A 19,531-nucleotide genomic window follows, 5' to 3' on the forward strand; every position below is an offset into this window, starting at 1 on the left:
TAGCTCCCAAGTACTAGTCTTGTGTAGCAAGGCTAAAGTATATTTCCACTGTGAAAAACTTAATCCTTTGCCACTCTGAGCAACCTAGAGACCAAGGAAGTAACAAAGGATGCCCAAGTCCTTGATTTGGAATTACTTCTGAAGCCAACACGTCATCCACAACGCCTTGAGATTGAGAGTCAATGCTAGTGATGGTCATATCATCAACATAAACCAAGAAGTACTACACCTGTCTCCTTCCGCCCGACAAACACCGAGTGAGCAGAGTAACATCATATAAACCCAAAAAGGCAAAACTGCTACCATGCTGAATTTATCAAAGCAGGTCCTCCAAGAATGCTTCAGCCCATAAATGGCCTTATGTAACTTACAAACCTTGCCACTCTCCCCCCTAAGCAACATACCCTAGAGGTAGCTTCATGTACACCTCTTCCTCCAAATACCCATACAAGAAGCATTTTATATTACTGGTACAATGGCCAACCAAAGTTAAACAATTACGGACATCAAAACCCAAACAGAATTAAGCCATCCGAGCAACTGGAGTCTCAAAGTAATCAAAGCCATACATCTGGGTGACCACCAACCTTGCTTTTAGTCTTTCAGTTGACCCCTCATGCTGATAAGGAAACACACATTGGGCAGCGACACTTAACTAAATCCTTAGAAGGACAATGATCCTTCCCCGTGTCCATAAAAAAGTTAAGGTCCCCATTTCTAAGTCCATAGTATTCTTGTGCCCAGGATTAGTAAGAGCATCAATATAAGAAGAAAAAAAGTGGAAAATAGACAAAGAAAAATAATGCACAATAGAGGGAAGATGAAGTACAAAAACATAATTAGGGGGATGAATGACGAAGGACTTTTGACCACAATTTTTTAGGAACCTCTTCAATGAGTAATGACTAATGAGTAAATGCAAGTCTGAGTAAGGTGGATATCTAGAACAAGAATCCGATATAGTAGAGGATTGAAGAGGTGGAAGGAGTGTCGCTTCCTTCCTTATGACACTCATAAGCCTTCAACAATTTGTTTGGAGCAGTAACAGACAAATCACCACAATAGAAAGCATCTCCAACGAGGATGAGGATGGGACATGATCAACTCAAGGAAATCATTAACAGGTAGACTATAAAGAAAGGATTCTTTGAAAGTGTTAGATTACCACTTTACCTAAAAGCTTAAGTTGTAAGGTTGGGGGTCAACAATGTATATCAAGCTTTAACACTCCCCCACACGTGCTGCCCTATAGCATGTGGAGATAAAAACAAGTGATAAATAACACCCATTACAGGGAATACAATAATTTTTTAAACGCCAAATGATAAACTCAGGCAACAACATTAAAACCCCGGACCTCCTAGAGACTAGCTCTGATACCATGTTAGATTATCACTTTACCTAAAAGCTTAGGCTGTTAAGTTGTGGGTCAACAATGTATATCAAGATTTAACATAAAGAATATTTTAGTACTAGAAAATAAGGTGCTCCTTCCAAAAAAAGATATCAATTCAATGTTAATGTAGTATACTAGTATTACAAGTTTTGAGGATCACAACACCTATATCCTTTCTGAGATCCAGAATATCCAACAAATACACAGTGAATAGCACATCAAGGTGCTAAACATCCATAAAAGGTTCACCCAAAAGTACGGGGCACGAGAGGAAGGAGCATTAGGGTGCTTAATAGAGAAGGTAACTTTTCACTATAGGAAAGTAGATGGCATCCAATTAATTGAAAAATAGGATGTAAGGACAGAATCGATCCAAAAGGTTGTAGGAACTCACACATGAAAAACCTGTTATGTTAAGAAATTGCAACCTTTAAGCCACTCCATTGTGTTGAGTATGAAGAATGCATTTTCGTGAATCTAAACAAAATATCTTAAATTGATTTTGAATGAATTCAAGAGTATTATCATACTGAAATCTCTAAATTAATACTGAATTGATTCTTTATTTCATTATAAAATTGAATGAGTACATTAAAAAACTGAACCCTATCTTGTAACAAATATCACAAAGTCATACAACAAAATCATCCACAAAAGACATGAAATAATCTAGATCAGTTCTTGATCCAACATAGACCCCAATGATCTAAATGAACAAAGGAAAATAGGACTCACAACGGGACTCAATCCTAGGATCATAGGAAGACCTATTGTGTTTTCCTAACTGACCTAGTTGACACTCTAGATGAGAGACAAACTAAAAAACTAAAAATCAACAGAGATGGATGTCCTGAGGTGAGCATGTCGTTGATCCAAAGAAGTACCATGAGAGGAGAGCGAAGATATCACTTGAGAAATTGGAACCACTACCCTCCCCCCTAAACGCATGGACGCCGCCAATCAAAATAATATAGGCCATCCCCCTCAAGCGCTATACTAATCTTCTTCTTCATCTTGAGTTCCTAGATAACACTATGAGAAGGATAAAAGTTTCCTGAATAGTCAAGACTTGTCAAATGACTAACAAAGAACAAAATACGAGAGAAATTTCGGCACTTACATTACAGATGAGGATTTACAGATGAGGATGAGAGTGAATAGATGGAAAAGAAAGAATCTGCACAACATATTAACTAATCCATCAGAAGAGAAACTTTAGGGTATTGATACTAAGTTTTCATGGACTACAATAAATCAGGTATGTTTCATGTGGGGTGAGGCACTAGAATTGAGGATGAAAGGATGAAGAGGCTAGAAGCCCATCAAACCTAAAGGGTCACAGCTGCACCTGATGCAATGGAAGCGAAAGTTTGAAGTTGTTAGGCTATGCAGACTAGGAGTGTTGGGAGGGTCCACTTCAAGATCATAACCAGCAAGATCTTGCTGGCCCAGACTAGTTTTCATAAAGATCCCGACAACAGTAAACTATCAATAGTGGGGTTTTCCTTCAAGTAATGAGTTCAAACATGAATACCACCACAACTAGTACTCTACTAGAACCACCATGACCTCCCCCTCAACCTCAGTTTTTATGCCAAATTTATTGTGGGTAATAGTTCTTGCATTCATTATTAGGAAGATGTAGAGAAAGAGAATGAATCAATTGTATATTCAATTGTGTATTCTTTACATACTTGGGACCCTATTTAATATGTACACAGAGAATAAAATATGGAAAAACAGAAGAGAACACAACTTGCAGTTGAGATGTGTAGTTTAGCTTCGGTGAGGGGTCTCAATTTATAGCCTCTGGCTTGTGGCAAGATCTCATGGTAGGTGGTGGTGGCTCACCCACCATGGTAGGTGGCCATCATTCACCAACTGTGGTCGTCATTCACATTGTAGGGATTTCTACACTCCCCCTCAAGTTGGATCATAGATGGTGATCATATCCAACTTGCCAATGAAATTCTCAAAGAGTTTCCGAGGTAGTCCCTTGGTGAATGTGTCTACAATCTGCTCCTTAGTAGGGACATATGTCATGCAAATAGTTCCTTCTTCCACCTTTTCTTTAATGAAGTGTCTGTCAACTTCCACATGCTTGGTTCTGTCATGCTGGATAGGGTTAAGAGAGATACTGATAGCTGCCTTATTATCATAGTACAACTTGATAGGTAACTCTAACTCAACATGCAGTTCTTCCAATAGCCTCCATAATCCTTCACATATTCCCTAAGCAACAGCTCTGAATTCTGCCTCTGCACTGCTCCTTGCTACAACATTTTGTTTCTTGCTTCTCCAAGTGACCAGATTTCCCCATACAAAGGTGCAGTATCCAGTCGTGGATCTGTTTTCCTCTATAGAGCCAGCCCAATCAGCATTAGTGAATATTGCCACTTCCTTTTGTTCACTTCGTTTGAACAATAAGCCTTTCCCTGGAGATCCCTTTAGATATCTTAGGATCCTGAAGGCTGCTTCCTGGTGTGCTTCTTTTGGAGATTGCATATGCTGACTTGCTACACTTACTGTGAAAGCTATGTTTGGTCTGGTATGTCGGGTAAATTAGTTTATTGACTAATCTTTGATATTTCTCCCTATCTACTGGCTTCCCAACATCTTCTGTTTTTTTTCCAACTTCAATAGGTGTGTCGCTTGGTTTGCAACCTAGCATGCCTGTTTCGGTCAAGAGATCAAGGGTGTATTTTCGTTGTGAAACACTAATTCCCTATCCCTAGAAAGTATCGCACTTGCCCCAAATCCTTCACTTCGAATTCTATGGCTAGAACTTTCTTCAATCTTCCCATTTCCTCAATGTCATCTTTGGTGAGGATAATGTCATCTACATACACAATCAGAATAGTCTTCCTCCCATTTTTTTGTTTGAAAAACATAGTATGGTCGGACTATCCTTGGCAGTATCCCTCTCCTTTTATCACCTTTGTAAATCTATCAAACCATGCCCTGGGAGATTGTTTGAGTCCATATAAGGACTTTCTCAATTTATAGACTTTGTTTTCCTCACCCCTTTTACTAAATCCAAGGGGTAATGTCATGTACACTTCTTCTCTCAGCTCACCATTTAGGAATGCATTTTTTATGTCGAGTTGTTGAAGTGGCCAATCTAGATTGGCTACCAAGGATAGGAGCACTTAGATAGTGTTCAACTTTGCCACAAGTTCAAAGGTTTCTGTGTAATCGATGTCATAGGTCTGAGTAAATCCTTTTGCAACCAACCGGGCCTTGTATCTTTCAACTGTCCCATTTGTTCAATAATTTAATAGTGAATACCCATTTGCAAGCTACTGGTCTCTTTCCTCGAGGAAAATTTATAACCTCCCATGTTCCATTCTTTTCCAATGCCCTTATCTCGTCCATTACAGCCTCTCTCCATTCTAGAATTTCAAACGCCTCCTCAATGTTCTTTGGAATTTTGACCCTGTCAAGGTTAGAAGTAAAGGCATGGTATCCCATGGGCAAGGTATTATATGACACAAATTTTTCAATTGGATGAAGTGTACATGGACGAGGATGTTTTCTGAGAGCAATGGGCAAATCAATTTCATCATATTTATTAGGAGTAGGTTCTATTACCTATTCTGAGTTGTTGGGAGGTTCTTGGTTAGGCTCTTGGTTGCTTGGAGCTGCCACCAGTTCTGACTCTCTTGGTGCTTCGGGTATGAGTTTTTCATTACCACTTGGCTTCGACCTTCGTGAGTAGACTAGTGTCTCCTTGTTATTCTGTTGTGTAATCTCTCCCCTTGAGTTTAAGTTTCCTTCTGTGACTGGCAAGGAAGTGGAGGAGGATGGTAGATTGGCGAGATGAAAGTCTAGGAAAAACATGTCACCATTGGAATTATTCCGAGTCTGAGATTTGCTCACATTCTCCCCCTGAATAGAAGACTTGGGATAGAATGGAGTGGTCTCGAAAAAGGTGACATCAAAGCTGATAAAGAGACAATGAGAAATAGGGTGATAGCACTTGTAACCTTTTGGGGATGAAGAATACCCAAGGAAGAAACACTTGGTGGCCCGAGGATCTAGCTTGGTGCGTTGGTGAGGATGGACATGCACGAAGGCAATGCAGCCAAATAAACGAAGAGGGAGATTGGAGTCCAGCCGAGAGGTAGGGAAAAATTCGAGAAGAGTGTCAAGGGGCTCTAGAATCTATAATCAAGGGTGTATGGTTATGAAAGGTGTATAGAGCTTGTGAGAAATTACCTCTGTGTGCCAAATTACCAAATGGAATATTTTTTGGTGGCTGATCCGAGGCTTGGAGAGTAGATAGCATCTCCATGATTTTCTGTAGTTGGTCATGGCTAGAGGTGCTGCTCCTGCCACTGTCAGAATGGTTGCTCGCCACTTGTTGCCTCTCGGATTGAGTCTCAGAACAAGCTTGATAGCCTCTGCTTTGGGTGCTCTGCCGTGGTTTCCAGTCAGCTGGCTTGCCATAAATCTCCCAACAATTATCCTTGGAATGGCTAGGCTTTCGGCAATGTTCACACTAGAGGCGGCAATTTGGTTGCTTGGTATTTGGCCCACTGTAGGTCCCACGGGATACAAATTTTGAGCCCTCCGGTACCATGGTAGTAGCTTCCTTCAACATGACTTTGCACCTTGCCTCTTCACGCCTCACTTCAGCAAACACTTCTCGAGTGGATGGTAGAGGTCTGTGGCTAAGAATCCTTCCTTGTACATCATCTAAATCTTGATTAAGGCCAGCAGGGAACTCAAAAACTCTCTCCTTTTCCAATCTCTTCTTGAACAGTGCACTGTCCTCAGCACAATGCCATTCTTATTCGCTACTTAAATCTAGTTCTTGCCATAGTGCCAACATCTCCATGTAATAGTATGTCACCTCCCTCTCGCCTTGTTTCATCTGCCATAGGCGTGTCTTAAGTTCAAAGACTTGGGAAGCATTCTCCTCGTTAGAGTAGATTTCTCGGACTGCATCCTACACCTCTTTTGCTGTGGGCAGGAACATATATGTTTTCCTGATAGTTGGCTTCATGGAGTTGATAAGCCATGAGGTAATCAAGGAATTCTCTGATCTACATTGCTGGAGTGCCACAACATTCGTTGAATCAGGTTTCTTTGAGTCGTAGGTAAGATACCTTGAGCTTTCCTTTGCCGTCGACTGCAAGTTTCACAGACTGGGCCCATTCTCGGAAATTCTTCCCGTTGAGTTTTTCTGCCGATAATTGGACAAAAGTGCCATCTAGTCCATTCGAACTGATCATGGCATTGGTTCAACTCGTTTGAGTCTCTGAGGTTGTCGACTCTCGACTATTGATGGAGTTGTCCCCCATAGCTTGGTTTAGGAAAAAACCATCTCTGATACCATGTAGAGAATGAGAATGAATCAATTGTATATTCAATTGTGTATTCCTTACATACTCAAGACCCTATTTAACATGTACACAGAGAATAAAATATGGAAAAACAGAAGAGGACACAACTTGCAGTTGAGAAGTGTAGTTTAGCTTTGGTGGGGGGTCTCAATTTATAGCCACTGGCTTGTGGCAAGATCTCATGGTAGGTGGTGGCGGCTCACCCACCATGGTAGGTGGCCGTCATTCACCAACTGTGGCTGTCGTTCACACTGCTGGTCGTCATTCACCAATCGTGGCCATCGTTCACATTGTAGGGATTTCTACAGAAGATATTTGGGTGGTTGATTCTATGATTTTCATTTCTTTTCCTCATTTATCATCTTTCCACCCCCAAGGGTCTACTCAAGTGGACATGGGCAGGCTGCAAGGCTTCTTGGTAATGGGAGGTCTTGGTTTTGATTATGCACGAAGTCTAATCCTTGATTTATTAGGAGGGATTTGTGGGGATGGTCATGTCCTCCCCTAATTTAGGGCAAAAGTGTCATCTCTTTTTTTATCACAAATGGACGAAGTTTTTTCTTGGGATTTCAATTGTTGTAGGTCTCTTAATGATAGGGAGGTAGGCCTGGCAAAACGGGTTCAAACCCGACGGGTCACCCGTGACCCGCCCAGTTAAAACAGGTCCGGATTTATGAAAGTCAACCCATTTATAAATGGGTCAACCCGTGACCCGCCCGTTTATAAACGAGTCAACCCGGGTTTGGGTCGGATCACCCGTAGGGTGGCCCGTTTACTTGGCTTCTGTTCAATGAAAATATAAAACCTAGAAAGCTCAAAGGTCAAAATGGAGAAAACCCTAAATGTTATTCGCGGCTGCCTCCTCTAGTCCTCCTATTCGGCTGCTCCACTAGGTCTTCCATGGCGGCCTCCAAGCTCCTTCAAGCTTCAACCGAGAGTTGTGAGATGAGAGATAAGGGACGAGAGTTTCGATTGAAGAACCTGCCACCGCCCGACGAACGACTTGACGGAGAGGGAGGCAAGGAGGAGGAGAGAGAGAAGGTGGTTGATGAGCTCAAGTGCTTTCAGCGGTGATGATGGCGGTGCGTCGGCGGCAGGGGGATGCATTAGTGCTCGGCTTCTAATTAGCTCACGCCCGCCCCGCCCGAGCTAAAATCGAGAATCAGTTCAGTCGTTGAAGTATTGGACGCATGAAGAAGAAGAAGAAGAATGAGAGAGAGGGCTTGGAAGATGGTGCTATGGCGACGACGTCATTGGCGTGAACGAAGGGACTAGGTTGCTTGGAGGGAACGAAAAATGTCTGACACATCAGACTGGAGAGAGAGGCGTGGAAGCAAAGGGAGGAACAATTGGACTTAATTTAATTATTTTGCTTTAAAAATTTAAAAATATTATATTGGTTTTTTAAACGGGTAACCCGTAACCCGCCCGTTTAATAAACGGGTTAGGGATTATAGGGTTGTGACCCGTTTATGACCCGACCCATTGGCAACCCACCCCGCCCGCCCGTTTTGCCACCCCTATAGGGAGGTTGAGGATCTCTCTTGTAGACGTTGCTGTTGGAGGCTTTCGTCCTTCCAATATGGGGATTGTTGGTCCTGCGTTTTCAGCTCTTTAAGGGTTTATTCTGCTAAACCATTCTTTAAGCATTTGATCTGGGTTGACAACTTGACATGTCCTTTCCACTTTATTGTACTACCTGGAAGATCAAGGCTATTAATTGGGTAGTTGTTCTTCATAGAGTTATAACCAACAATCTGTTGCAGAGTAGGATGCATATCTAAGGCTTTATCTTTGGTCCTTTATCTTTTGCAGTTCTGTGGGGCATTTGGTTGGAACACAGTGTACGTGTTTTTACTGGGAATAAGATGATGCTTTTTGCTCTGTGACAGGGTTCATTTGGTGTCACTTTGGTCTTTTGCTGGTTGTTTTATAGGAGTGTGCTTCTCAGATTTACAGTGAGATTGACAGGCAGTGTTATTTTGATTATAGTTCTTTTACTTTTTGTACACTTTTCGTATTACGAGGATATATTAATTTCCATTTTGTACATTCTTTCTTCTATAATGAATTATCTTACTTTCTCATAAACACACACACACACATAACTGATTATGGGTTATCTGCATCTCATGTTTTTTAGCGGTTGCTCTTTCTCTTGGAGGATTTAGAATAGTTTGGTTTATTTGGAGACAATTGGGTCTGTCCAGGTTTGTGGAGCATTTATTGAATAATTCATTTACAAGCTTAGGGAAGAGTAGAAATGGTTCAGTCTTATGGACTAGTGGCATTTTTGCAGTTTTATGAGGAATTTGGCTGCAAAAGAACCCTTGAATCTTTTTAGAAAGGAAGACCCCTTGTCCTTTCCCATGGGAAAGGATTTATTATTTGGCATCTCTATAGTCCTTTGCAGCAGGCTGTTTAAAGGGGTGCTTTTTTTGGATCTCAAGCGAGATTGGAAGGTTGTTTTATTTTGATTGTAGTTTCTCCTTTATTTATTTATTTTTTTCCTATAGAGGGTGCAGTGATCACCTTTTTGCACATTCTTTATTCTTTAATGAAATCTCTTCTTTTTCTACTGGAAAAACAAAAATCATTTATATTAATTGAAAATGGGTGTCCTTGTCGCACCATATAGACTACAAACTTGGCAATGACATGTCTTATTTATTTTAGCACTAAATCTGGCATTATTATGTTGTTAATCTTCTAATATTTCATAATGAAAAATTCCATGTCCATTAATTTCCATCATTTTTTACTTGTTTAAAATTTCAATTGAAAATTTTCATATTATGGAAATTTAGTAGAAACTGAAATTTGAAACATTTTGAATGTGTATGCATATATTTTCAAATTTGAAACATTGAATGTGTATACATATATTTTCAGTCTCTGTTCATAATTCTATTTAATAAACAATATATTGATTATTCATATTTAATATTTATAATACTAAGAACTAACTTGCTGTTCATTAAATAATATCTCATTAACAAAATTGCATCATAATAATAAACATATATGTCATAAATGATAAATATAATTTAGATATTATATATGAATTTTATAAGAAACTGGCACTTAGTATCTAGTAAATTTATATGGCCAAGCGACTTCTTTCATTTAATGAAAATTTCTGCAGGAAATGCAGCTAATTCAGGTCCAAGACACCGCAAGTTTAGTTTGGAGACACTAAAAGCAAAAAGCTTCAGACTTATTTATTTTCCAAGCATCTTTATCAAAGATACAAAATATGTTGGGTTCCATTGTTCTCTATCTTCAGTGTTTGAAAGAAGTTTCATTAATTGACCAAATCTTGCTAGAAAGTCAATTAACATGCTTTTAAAAAATAATAATAATAATAAAGAAAGTATACTAGATAAGGAAATAAGAAGGTACAACATGCGGGGACAAAGAGAACAGAAAAATAAAAAATAAAAAAACATAATATCACAACATGAAACTCGACAAAATTAACCAAGGAAACCCCTTTTCAAACCCTTTTCATCATGCTCTTCAAATTTGCTAATTCCCTTTGACCCTTCAATTTATGACTTCTGTCACCATCCAAGTGAACTTCATTACCTCCAATACCACTCAATTTTGAATCCATTTTATCCAAAAGATCTTGAACTTGTAAGTCTTTGGGAGAATTTCCTCCATGACAGTAGGCAATATTTCATCCCTACGCTGTAAATTGTTCACTAAACCATCATTTTCAAAAATAGACACTCCCTCCAAACCTTCCAACAGGAGAGGAAGAACATAAGATAAATCCCCCACTTCGTCCCAAGAATAAAAAACATACCCATATTGGTTTCAAATCTCATCCTGACAACAATTCCCACCACAATCAAATTCACTAAAATCATGACTTTCTGAATCTGAAAAATCCCCTCATTTCTTTACCTCCTTTTCTTTTCTTTCCCCATTGCTACACCCAACTTCCTTCTTTGTAAGAGTCTTCCACCATACTAAGTTCTCCTTTAGAATTTCTCCTTAAAAACTTTTTCCCTGTTACACCAGAATTCTCTCCTCTATTCAAACACCTTCCTCATCTCAGCACCCATACAAGCTGCCTTCCAAAGAGCATACACTTTACTACACTCAAATTTGTCAGAATTCGGACACAAGACATCATTAATCTCCCACATAACAGCACCTGGTTTTTTTCATCTTACCACACACCTTTGGAACTCTTCCAGGCTAGTTGCGTTTTTTTAACACCACGGTCTAATTCTAACTCCAAACTATTAATATTTTGGCTATGCTCCAGAGTTCGTTCAGCCTGAATTGGAATGTGGAGTGCTGGAGACTGGGAGTGAGGTCTAGCACCCTCATTCCCATTGCTCATTTCCTGTGCCCTAAGGGCTGAAATCTAGGCCTTCCCATTCTTGAGATCCAGCACTGACTTACCTGGTTCTACATTTCCCCAACCAGCATCCTGACTCTCGCCATTAACTTTTTGTATGGAGACCAAAGAATGAGGTCCTCCCTTAGACTCCTCATTTAAGCCCAACTCAGATTTACCTAAGCCTTGGGCTTGCTCAAGCCAATGGCCCAGTTCATATTAAAAAGAGATACCTTTCTTTTCAATTAGTTGGGCCAGGTCCGATACTAGAAACATACCTCCCAGTTCGTTCCTGTTCACATCTTCCCCCTCGAACACAGCCCTAGAAACCTCTGAGAAGAGCGTACCCCCAGAACCCTAGCTTCTTTCTCATAACATTCCGGTTGGCTAGTGACGACTGCTGTTTTCGAAAGCCCAGAGCTCTTCGTCTGAACCGCACCACCACACCTACAACACCTCTCTTCTCTTTCAGCCACTATACCTCAATTTCCAGAAAGATCTTGGCAGTCATGACCCTATCCTTCACCTATATTGCCTTCCAGCACCAACTGACTCAACGATCTGATGTGTGGATGACCATCTGCAACTACACCACCTAAATCTTTCCGTAACTCCTTCACTAAGTTCGCAGAAAGCACTTGCGAAGCTTTGCATCCGTCTCCCTTTGTGCCACCAGGAATGAACACAAAAAATCTCTTACATTTCCATCTCATCCCTAACTCCAGGAAGCTTCCCACCTTCATCCACCTGATTGACAATCAGTAATTAGTAATACCCTCGCAAATGCTCAGAAAACCCCTCCCCATCCGACCAAAAACTGAAAACCCATCAAAGAATCATGATACAGCCTCATCTGATAAATTTACCCATCTTTTGCACGAGCAAAGATGAGATCCCCTCACCCTTGTCCAAATGCAGATCAAAGGATTTGTCTCTCGGTTCATCATAGCCTATACCATGCTTATCAAAATCCCGATCCAGATCATGCGATTCTAGGATCGATACTTGCCTAATTGATCTGGATCTTAAGTAGAATCTTAACAAAGTACTATCCTAGTAGGATCTTATCTGGATTGTCAGGATCTTAGGATCCTGATCCTACTTGCCATCCTACCGATCCTACATTTGCAATGGAATATGGATTTTCCCTATATAGGATTTTAAATAAAAAGGCCCAATATATATTTTTATTAGCTCAATAGACACAAAATTTGGTCTAGTGAGCTCAAATGCATCAAAATTAGGGCAACATAACGACAATGTTCTTGGATTTGTTCGATCCAAGTCAAGAGAGAAACTGAGCATCTCTTAAATGCTCTCTTCCTTCAAAATTGAATGTATCTCTAAGAGCTTAGAGTTCTTGATAGACAGATCCTAGGTTGTCTATCAGTAGGCTTGGACTGTTCCTTCTTCCAGCAACAGTAGAGGCCAGCTGAGAGCTTTGAGATCAGCAGACAGCTTCAACAAATAGGGAATTGCAGAGTCAGGCGGAGAGCTTAAAGTTGCAGGTCTGTAGCAGTTACGCATTATCTTTGTAGTTCTTTTTACTTTCTTCCTTTTTTTTTCCTTTATCATCAACAAGCCGGAGACCTATCTTTTTTCCCAAAGCAGAGAGAATATAGCTTTCTTTTTCCTCTTCTTTTCTCTGCAACTAACAAAAAATTCTTCCTCATCCCTCCTTTTTTTTTCCTTCTCCTTCTCCTTATGGTCTGATGACAAAACCACAGAAACTGAGAAATTTACATTAGTTCATTGAATCAAGATTAGAAATTTCTTTTTCCTTCTTCTCTTCATTCTTTTTGCTTTTTTTTTACTATTAAATAAATAAGCTACCAACAGTTTGCCCTTTGCAGAGCACTTTGCAGTTCAAACAATTTAGATTTTTCTTTATGGTCAAAATTGTTGAAGGAAAAACTTGCTAGGTGCCAGCTAGCAACCTAGCTACATTCCTAAAATTTATTTTAATTTCTTAAACTTACTACCAAGATTTTAGGATTATTTTATTAAGAGTTGACATAAATTGCCAAATATATAAATTTTTAATTTATTTTAAATTGTAAGTAGAATCTTACAATCCACAATAGGATCCTACGTTCCGATCCTGCGGACCCTCCCAATGATCCTATGTAGGATCCCAATTCTAACAACCTTGGTCTACACCAGTCTTTATAGCACCGTACGCATGAGTAGGAGAAGTTCTGTTTTGCAAGAGAGGGAGAGAGAGACGGAGAGAGCAAGTCATTCTTTTGAGAGAGTGAGTCAACTAACATGCTTATAATTCTCTTTTATGCGTCTTACATTGTGAGGAAACGTTCTAGCCCCAGAACAGAAGAAAAGCAAAAAATATAGTAATATGCTGAAGTTTGGTAGTTTTTTTCTTTAATTAAGAGGAGATTTGTTCATTCCAGTAATTTCTCCTGAAAAACTAGAATTCAGTGGGTAGTAAGAAAAGATCATGAAGCAGATTTGTGTTTTTAACAAGTAAAGGTTTTTAGCAATATATTGTGGAAACTTTATCAATGAATGAAGAAAATATTTCTGCCGTAAAATTCATACCAATGGTGATCTTCCATTATAATCAGTCTTCTTAGGATCAGCTCCTGCTCCAATCAAAGACTTCAGTCGATACAAGTCTCCATCAAAAACAGCACAGTGTACCCTCAAAATCAGCTCGGATTCATGCCTTCTAATATGGAGTGCAATGTCAGATTCCTGAAGCTTGTTTCGAAGATTGGATTCTTTTCCCTGGAAATTGAGGAAGTGTTAACAATGAAAAAAAAATAAAAAAATCATACAAAACAGAATTGCTGATTTCCTGGGGGCACGAAATACGATCTAAGAGTTTATATAGAAAACAGACACAAGAATCCAGTGTACGCAATCTTAAATAGCTAGATGGATCAAAAACACAAACTAGGAAATGGCACAAAGAATTTAGAAAAAAATAATGAAAATAATATTTTGCGGGTTACTTACATTAAGGAAGTTGTTCAAGATAATTCTACCATCATAAAAGTGTATCTCAAGGATCTCTAGAAAAGATTGTTTATCAAGTCGCAACAGTCTACATATTTCACGAACGCGAACAGTGTAAGGCTGAGCAGTGTTGCAAAGAATAGATACTTCACCAACTGAGCTGCAAGATTGTAGAATCAAAACTGACTTTTTTGACTCATCATCTTCCCCAATTTCTTCTTGCTCCTGTGGATGCCACCAAAATTGTAAAGCCCAAATTGGTATACATGCATCTCCGCATGCATGTGCCTGCAGAGTAATACATATGCACACATCTTGTACTATTGAACATAAAACTTCGAATGCATAAGTGATGAAAACATGCCATTAGGAAAGCAACATAGTACAAATTAATTTATACCAATATCTAAGATTTCTCATACGTATTGTTACTATTTATTATTTTCAATTTGTTATGTAAGAGTAAATGATGATAAATCATTTCAGCTTCTACTTTGGAGTACATATTATATTGATTGTGCAAATAATATTTTTCGATAGAAAAAAGAAATTTATTAAATAGAGAAGAAGAATATACAGAGAGGAGGATAAGAAATCCTCAAAATGAGAAAATAAAAAGTATAATGAAAATGATAATGCATTCCAGTCTCACTGGACATCCTCAAAACATATACCTTTAAAACAGATGCCACTTAAAATGCCCAAAGAAATGCCAAATACCAAATCTATCCCAGAGCAATTTTGAAGACAGCTTTTTCCATTAAAAATCCATGCATTTCGTCCCCCACATAACTGCAAAGGGCAAACTTCCACAAAGTTACAGGCTTACAGCAGCCCTCCTCTTCTCAAACTCAATAAAAGAAATACCTAAAAAATCATCCACGGTCTTTGGCACACACAATCCTCTCCAAATAAACCAAACAATCTATTCAACATGGCCCAAGAAAAACAACAATGCAGAAATGGATGGGATACAGTCTTTGAACTGCTAAAGCACAAGAAATCCAGATCTTGGAACAATGCCTTAAAAGGGGCCACTAACCAAGCAAAAGCTTTGATCTTTTAAGGGACCTTTGACTCCTTAATACAATGAAGAAGGATAAAAGACAAATTAAACTTGATAAGATGGCAAAAAAGGATTTACAAGATGGAAAATAATATTAACATGGACAATTGACGAGGCATGAGAAAAGAGAGTGACATACAACCCTGCTTGTCTATTCAATATGGAATCTGATGATCAATGCATAATGGAGAAACAAGATCCATGAATGCTTTGGCGTCAATGGCTTTTGCTTAAGACCAGGTTATTTGCATGCACTAATGAAAGGGAAGAACCTGGCTGAAAAAAATGAAATTAAAGAAACTGTTGATCTTGCAGCAAAGAGGAAGAGAAGTTCCCAACAAATGAGATGAATGAAGGGTGGGGGTGAAATTAACATAGACGTTGGAGATTTGACATGACATTGCTTTTTCTGCTCTTCTTTCTAACATAAAATTAACGTAATCCAGAGGGCGTTCTTTCTCCAGGAATTGAGGAACTCAAGGGGCTAGAATGTAATAAAGAACAATTCAGACAATAGGGTTTCCAACTGGGTACTACATAACATCACGATGGCTAGCAAGGCTACTCTAGTTTCATTTTTATGCTTCGAGGAAAAAGCAGCAAGTCTTTTCTAGGAGAGAAAAAAAAAATGGAGGGAGAAAGAAAACAAATTATTATAAGATCCTAGGGCAGCAAAAAGAAGGAGACAAACAGAGAATTAAAAAAGCTGGAATTCTTCATTAATTATGATGAGAATGGAGGATTTCCAAACTACAAGGAAACTAGTAGCAGCAGGGATTATATCCTGAATTTATGACAATAAGACTGATTTATCAGACTGTTTGGAGTTCAAACGATAAATCTAGAGAGGCAGTTGCAAAATGTGTTTTTCTTAAAGACTGGAATGGAGATGTAATCTGCTTCCAGAAACCAAAGTGGAAACTATTGATATTTTTTTCACTAGCACTATACAGGGGTATAAGAAGTGCAACAGGATCTACCTAAGATCTGCTGGAAGTGCTGGAGGGCTTATAATTATTTGGAAAGAAAATGCGGTGTTCATTGAACACATTACTGGAATTTTCTGGGTATCCCGCTTATTCAGAAAGGTGGATAATAACTTTGTCTGTCTTTTTACTGAAGTCCATGGGCCCAGTTAAGGACCTTCCAGGCAACTGTTTTTGAACAAGCTTTTAGAGGCTAGAGCTAAATGAGATGCTTCTTGGGTTATCAAAGGCAACTTTTAACATGGTCTCATTATCTCATGAAAGAAATGGTAGAAATATGGAGAAAGATAGCATGAAGGAATTTTTAGAATTCATAAATGTGAACGCTCTTATTGACCTCCTCGCGTTAATCGTTCCTAGGCTTGGTTCAACTTAAAAGAGATTCCGTCGTTTTTGAGGATTGACAGATTCTCAATCTGTACAGGGTGGGAAAAGCACTTCCCCTAGGTCACGCAGAAGTTTCTCCCAAGGCCTATCTCTGATAATTTTCCTATCTTACTGGATACAGAGGGAGCAAATGGGGCTCAACAATATGTGTGGCTCAACAATATGTGCGGCTCAAGCTTAACAGCTTTGAGTATCAAAATAAGCTGTGGAGGTTCACTCTCTAATTTGAAAGCCATGCAAAATTTTGTGTTTGATTCTAAATTATGTTCAATTCTAAGTAAGGGGCTAAAAGAAACGCTATAATGGTGTAATGAAAATACCTTTGGAGATATCCACTTGAAGAAGGATTCTATTCTTAGGAGCCTTAAGGTAGAAGATGATAAAGTAATAATCCAAGCTTCAATACCATAGACAAAACAAGAAGGCTAATTCTTAGGAGTTAGGAAAGAGCCGTCCAAGGTCCTTAACATGGAAGAAACAACTTGGAGAAAAAAGATCTAGGGCGACATGGCTCAGAGAGGGGGACCAAAGCATCAAGTTCTTCTGCCAAACAGCAAATACTCATAGAAGGTTTAACACCTTAAATAGAGTTGAAATTGATGGAAGATACTGGAAGAGGATGGAGCCATAAAGGAAGGCATGTGTAATTTCTACAAGAATCTCTACTCTAAATCAGCTACTTGAAGACCAAAGGTTGCCGTCATCAGTTTCAGCAAGATTAATAACACTACTGCTCTCTGGCTTCAAAGTCCTTCCAGTGAGGAAGAAATTTTCCATGCCCTAAAGGACTATAATGGTGACAAAGCTCCAAGCCTAAATGTATTCACGATAACCTTCTTTCAAGCCAATTGCGATCTTCTAAAAAACCTGACAACATCACACTTCCAGAAGCTTTGTAGACAGGGTTAATTCAACTTTTGTTGCCTTGATCCCTAAGAAAGCAGGGGCCATTAACATCAACGGCTTCCATCCTATCAGCTTAGTCCAAAGTGCTTGCTTCAAGACTTAAGAAAGCTTCAGAAGTTAGTGCCTGAACCAACAAGCATTCATTAAAGGAAGACAGATTATAGATGCTTCCCTCATTGCCTCTGAAATTGTGGATTCCCAATCTAGGGCCAAAAGAAGAGGGATTGTTTGTAAATTTGACATGGAAAAAGCCTTTGATCGTGTTTGTTGGGATTTTCTTCTCAAAAAAACAGGGTTGGGGGATTTATGGTGAAAATAGCAATGCATCACTGCGCCATACTTATCCTTTCTCATTAACAGCTGCCCCAAAGGTTTTGTCCACCTTTCTAAAGGCTTGTGGCAAGGTGATCCCCTCTTTCCTTTCTCATTCAATATGGTAATGAAAGTTCTCAATATTTTGTTGTAAAAAGCAACAGAGGCAGGACTATTTAAGGGGGTGATTGTTGGGAGAGATGGAAGTAAACTTCTGTCTCACTTCCTCATGACAGAATAATCTTTAGTGAGGCAGAATCTCAACAAGTTCTCAACTTGGCATGCGTCCTTTGTTTTGAAGCAATGTCAGGATCGAAAGTAAAATTAGGAAAAATTGAACTTATCCATGACGATGACAAGGCAGACAGCTTCTTTCTAGCAGGTATTTTGGGCTGCAAATTGGGGGCCTTTCCTTTGAATTATTTAGGGCTTCCTTCTTAGAGCCAAGTTTAAGGATAAAATTTCAAGGGCATATTATTGAGAGAATTGAGAAAAAAACCTGCTGGTTGGGAATGAAGTTACCTCTCAAAAGGTGGAAGACTCACCCTCATCAAGAGCGCACTCTCAAATCTTCTGGTGTATTATATATCCCTCTTCCCCACTCCCATGCTCTGCTGTCAGAAGACTTGAAGATATTCAGAAAATATTCCTTTGAAATACGGGAAAGGAATTCAAATACCACTGAGTCAAATGGATTATCATGCAACCTATTCATGGCTTCGGATCTCAAACCTCTCATTGTGTTCGACAAAGCCCTCCTCAGTAAATGCCTGTGGAGACTCATGAATGAAAAGGAACAATATTTGAGAAAGATTATGGCTTCAAAATTTGGCCCTGTTAACAATTGATGGCGTCCGAGGAAGTCAGAGAATCGCCATGAAAAAGTTTGGAAGACTTTTACGTAATGGGGAGAAAACTTTCTTTTGGCAGAACACATAGCGTGGACTCGCCCATTTAGCATTCAATTTGAAAATGTTTTCAGTTTGTCTTGAGAAAAAGATGCTCTGGTAAGTATTCATTTTAAACTTTCACACAATGGAGTAATCTAGGACATTCCCTTTGTGAAAAATGGTCCATGGTTTGGAGCTTGACAGTCTTGCTGATTTTCTGCTGGGTTATACAACAGGATTTTTTAGATAACAAAACCAGATGAGAAAAAAAGCACTTTAAGTTTGTGAAATTTCAATATGTTTATCAAGGATTGTGGGTTGAAGGTTTTTTCCATGGATAATGCCTTAATTCTCTTGGTCAGTGGGTGGAAAGAGAGAAGTTGGTAGTCATTTAGAAAGGTTCTTGTTTTGTAGTGAGTAGGAAGATGAGTTTGCCAATCCCTCCCAAGCTGTCTAGTCTGGATCAGTCTTGAGTCATTTTCCTATATTGTTAAAAAGATTAAGTCGGTCATACTCCATTTAGGTTTGAAAGCATGAGGCTTGATCATGTATTTTTTATTCTTTAGTTAGAAATAGATGGACTGAGAATATTTAGAGGAGCCAGGAAGGATTTAAGTTCATGAAAAAGCCTAAGTGTCTTAAAGAGGTGTTGAAGAGGTGGAGTGTGATAATTATACCCTTTAGGCCACAGTAAATTTAAATTACAATGACAAATTGGTATGATTTTGCTTTTTTTTTGTATTAAACAAGTTCATACTAGCCATGTTATTCATTAATTAAGCTGTGTTAACTGATATTGGAAATTCCATTTGACTTATTAGTGGTAGGAAGGGCTTAGATGAAAGAAAATTATGAGGAATATGCTAAAACATAAGCAACATAAAAGTTGAGGCAAAGAGAGAAAGCAGCC

At 39.0% G+C, this 19,531-nt stretch overlaps 1 protein-coding gene across 1 annotated transcript in view; it reads right to left on the reverse strand.

The window, feature by feature from the left end:
• LOC131146744 (potassium channel SKOR-like) overlaps positions 1 to 19,531 on the reverse strand; it is a 151,065-nt gene that overhangs the window by 33,022 nt on the left and 98,512 nt on the right. Inside the window, exons 8-9 of the mRNA XM_058096511.1 lie at positions 14,075 to 14,299; positions 13,655 to 13,843 (exon numbers count right to left, since the gene is read on the reverse strand). Coding sequence (XP_057952494.1) covers positions 13,655 to 13,843; positions 14,075 to 14,299 — 414 coding nt within the window. The remainder of the gene's footprint in view (positions 1 to 13,654; positions 13,844 to 14,074; positions 14,300 to 19,531) is intronic.

Source organism: Malania oleifera, chromosome 13 (assembly GCF_029873635.1).
Source record: "Malania oleifera isolate guangnan ecotype guangnan chromosome 13, ASM2987363v1, whole genome shotgun sequence".
Classification (NCBI taxonomy): Eukaryota; Viridiplantae; Streptophyta; class Magnoliopsida; order Santalales; family Ximeniaceae; genus Malania; species Malania oleifera.